At 40.6% G+C, this 4,117-nt stretch overlaps 1 protein-coding gene across 1 annotated transcript in view; it reads right to left on the reverse strand.

Moving 5' to 3' along the window:
• Positions 1–280: 280 nt before the first annotated feature.
• cishb (cytokine inducible SH2-containing protein b) overlaps positions 281–4,117 on the reverse strand; it is a 5,473-nt gene continuing 1,636 nt past the window's right edge. The window contains exons 2-3 of the mRNA XM_008409743.2: positions 3,432–3,582; positions 281–1,910 (exon numbers count right to left, since the gene is read on the reverse strand). Coding sequence (XP_008407965.1) covers positions 1,408–1,910; positions 3,432–3,570 — 642 coding nt within the window. The 5' untranslated portion in view covers positions 3,571–3,582 and the 3' untranslated portion in view covers positions 281–1,407. The remainder of the gene's footprint in view (positions 1,911–3,431; positions 3,583–4,117) is intronic.

The following is a 4,117-nucleotide window of genomic DNA, read 5'->3' on the forward strand; positions in this document are numbered from 1 at the left end:
TCACACGAACAGTTTGGCAGTATTTCAGATATTTAAAACAAAACATTTCAGTAATTAGCGATGTTAACATTATCATCTCTGTTAGCGATGATATGAAATGTTTTATATTGAGATACATTTTTCAGCCATACCATCCAGACCTAATGCTGCCACCACCATGCCAGAGGTGTGATGTGTTCAGGGTAATGTGTAATGTTGGTTTTCCGCCACACGTTGCCAAAAATGCATTTTTAAATCCCACTTTACCAGGACACATTTTGTGTCCCTCATGTGGTTTGTGGTAAACTGCTGAAGGAACATCTCTCAGTTTTCTTTCAATAATAACTTTATTCTTCCAACTCTTCCAGATTTTCAGACAGATTATCCCACCTGAGCTGTGAATCTGTTTAGCTTTTCTAGGGGGTTTCAGTTTTGCCATACTCTTTTCTCCCTGACTGTGTGACGTTTAAAGGTTGAAATATTGTTTTTATAACCTAACTCTGCGTTATGCTTCTCAAACAACTTTCTCCCTGTCCTGTTTGTTCACTAATGCTCTCTAATAAATCTCTGAGGCCTTCACAGAACAGCCGAAGCTACACTGAAATTAGATTACACACAGATGGATTATTCTATTAACTAAGTAGGTGACTTGTACAAGTGGCTGCAATAGATTTTTATTGGACTATCAGAGCACGTGTGCAGGCCATTGTTTTAAAGTTTTTTATTTGTAATTTATTTATCTTTTTAAAATGAAACATAATTTTCATTCCACTTCACAATTGTGTGCTACTTTATGCTGGTCTTAGCTTAAAATCCCAATAAAATACATTAAATTAGGTAATGTGACAAAATGTGAAAAAGTTCAGGGGTAGAAATATTTTTGCAAAAGAACTGCATGTCCAACAGAAACAAGACGAAGATTATCCTCAGTCCTGAATTTGTTCAGTTTTGCAGCATATATTTACCACACACTGCGCTGCGTTAAGACTGACAAAAACATGACCAACACTCATTTTTAACCTTCTTCTCCAGTGTTAAAGTGATTAAAGTTCTTCAAACCGAACGACTCAGATAATTTGGTTTATTCTGCAAAGCTACCTCTGCCTCATTGTCAACCATTTAAAGTCCACAGGTTTTCTTTTGCAGCTCAGAATAAAACATATTGGCATTCAATGCAGGTTTCACAGTCGCTAAGGTAAACGTAGAAATCGGTTTTGGGAAAAGCTGCTGTGCTGGAATAAGCTCAAACTCATTTATGTGAAGTAACGTTGCGTTGTTTCTTGTACTTGGACCATCTCTGTCTTCTCTCCCTGTGCTCCAGTGAATCTGATGCAGGATCCTAACTCAGCTCCACATCCATTGTCATGGACAGGAATCTCAACCGTGCTCCTGTATCTTTGTCCCTCTGCGTCCGCCGGGCTGCCGTCTTCATATGAAGAAAGGGTAGTTCTGCAGGAAGCGCAGCAGCGGCTTTGGGAGGGGCAGCTGGTCGGTGCAGTTTGTGTGTTTGTTGATGGCGAGGCGTGCCAGGTGCTGCAGAGAAGGAGAATCCTGCTGCACGTTGTGCAACGGATGCAGGAGCTTAAGAGGAACGCCGCTGTCTTTAGCCGCGCGCTGCACTGGGTCCGGCTTGGTTTGGGGCCGGATGGACTCCAGGTCCTGCGCCGTCTGGCCTGAGGCGGTGTAGTGCTGGACCAGGCTTGGAACATCTGGGAAAGCTTGTAGGTGGGGCAACTGGGGCAACGTGGAGTCCAGCCAGAAGCTGCCTCTGTTGTACTCGATGCGCACACTGGTGGGCCCGCAGCGGGTCTTTACCGAAAGGGCCAGCATGTACTGAGGGTGGCTGCTGTCCCGCACCAGGAATGTCCCTTCAGACTTGGACTGGAGAACTTCCCGAGCTTGGCTCGCTGAGATAGAACCCCAGTACCAACCTGGAGAATGGAAAATAGTTTAAATGTCAGCTTCTGTCTTTTTAGACAAGACTAGTTTGTATCAACACTAATTGTGACTGATACAAACACTAAATGTGTTTTAGTCTGTTTTACAGAGGCAGCATTAAGAACAAGACCCCTCCACACATGACCAGGTCGAGTAATAATTCACTGCATTTACTCAGTTACATTTACTTTTAGTAACTCTTTGGAAAGGAAATACTTTTAGGAGTACTTTTACAACATTGTAGATTTTCTTTTACTTGAGTATCTTCATTATGAAGTATCACTACTCTTACTTAAGTAAAACCTTTGATGCTTTACCCACTGTCACTAACTTCACTGAATGAAGTTACTCATAAAAATTCAGCAGACAGAAACACACCTGCAGTTTTTATTAAAGTTTCATGAAAAAATTTATTTGAAAAAAATGTTTCTGATGTTGTAACAATATTATTTATACAAATTATTTAGATTTTAGTCCTTAAGATATCAACATTTCAAAATAACTGTATATTTTTGTCTTTCTGACGATGTAATTTTTAAATATTGATTGATGTTTTGATCAGTTACTCAGTACTTGAGTAACCTTTCTTACCAAATACGTTTTTACTTTTACTTGTAAAAGTAGTGCTTCTTTTACTCGAGTACAATGTTGGATACTCTACCCACCTTCAAACACGGAAAGGAAATGTGTTGAAAAATGGGTCCCATAAGGGATTTTCCATTTGGCATCATGCAAGGCTGGATTTAAGAAGATTTGGGTTTCTGGCAAACCCAGAAGGTTTCAGGAAATAACAAATTTTCTAAATGTTCACTGTAAACATTTCTAGAAATGTTACCATCTGTCAAGTGAAGTTTATTTTCATAGCACGTTTCAGCAACAAGGCAGTTCAAAATGTTTTCATCCTTTACATCATGAAAACACAAATACAGTAACCAATTATGAAACGGCAATAAATGTTGCATTTTGTTGAATGCCATCATCAAAATGATCAAGCCAATATTCATCCAACATGTGAACCAATGTTCCAGTTATTATGAATCAAATGAAGCTCTAAACCGGTTTTAGGCTTGATTTGAAGGACTTCTGAGTTTTGGCAGTTTCGAGGTTTTCTGGAAGTTTGTCCCAGATTAGTGGAGCATAGAAGCTGAATGCTGTTTCTCCATGTTTGGTTCTGATTCTAAGGATACAGAGTAGAAAGAAACCATCCATTTTAAGTTCACAAATACCTAAAATGCTGCACAGTTTTCGGTACTGCATACCCAAAAGACTAGTTACGGTAGCTGCGTTGCCATCTGCATGTGACGATGTAATATAGTCGCTGAAATACACCAAAACAAAGAAACGTGTGTGGTAACGTAGTTGTGTGGTTCAGTTTTTATATTTTTTTCCTAAAATATCTACTTGAGACCAAGCTAAATTACATATGTGACCTAAATACACATTTGCTGTGACCATCATCATGCGTAGCATAAATGATGTGAGTTGGTGTCTTTCTGATCCAGCTGTTGGTTTACCTGAGGTCTGCAGATACTGGAAATTGGTGGTGATGCATTGGAGGTCCTGTGCCGGGTTCCAGGCTGGAGGCAAGGGTTGTGGGTAGCAGGAACTTTGCGGCTCCTCGTGATGCAAAATGGTCGCTGCACGGGCAACCATCACGGCCTGACACTGGATCAGAGCCGGAAATATAAAAGTTAGCATCAAGAATCAACTTTCACAGGTGAGTTATTGTTCTGCAGGTTTATTTTCAATCACCCAAGACTTAGCGATCCCTAATGCTAAGGGATAAAGCTGAATCTGCTGAATCATGCTATGATTGCTCTAGGGCAGAGGTCTGCAACCTTTATTCCCCTAGCTCAGATAAATAAAACAAATTTAGAGCCACAAATGTTACACCAACTTTACGAAATAGAGCAACTATAATTTTTGATAAATATCTACATCCATCCATTTTCTGTACACCCTTGTTCCTTAGTGGGGTTGGGAGGTGCTGGTGCCCATCTCCAGCTAATGTTCCGGGCGAGAGGCGGGGTTCACCCTGGACAGGTCGCCAGTCTGTCGCAGGGCAACACAGAGACACACAGGACAAACAACCATGCACACACACACACACTCATACCTAGGGGCAATTTGGAGAGGCCAATTAACCTTATTTATATTCATACTAGAGTAATTAACCATGTAGTTCCTATGTTCATAAACT

This window comes from Poecilia reticulata, linkage group LG5, assembly GCF_000633615.1.
Source record: "Poecilia reticulata strain Guanapo linkage group LG5, Guppy_female_1.0+MT, whole genome shotgun sequence".
NCBI classification, from domain to species: Eukaryota; Metazoa; Chordata; class Actinopteri; order Cyprinodontiformes; family Poeciliidae; genus Poecilia; species Poecilia reticulata.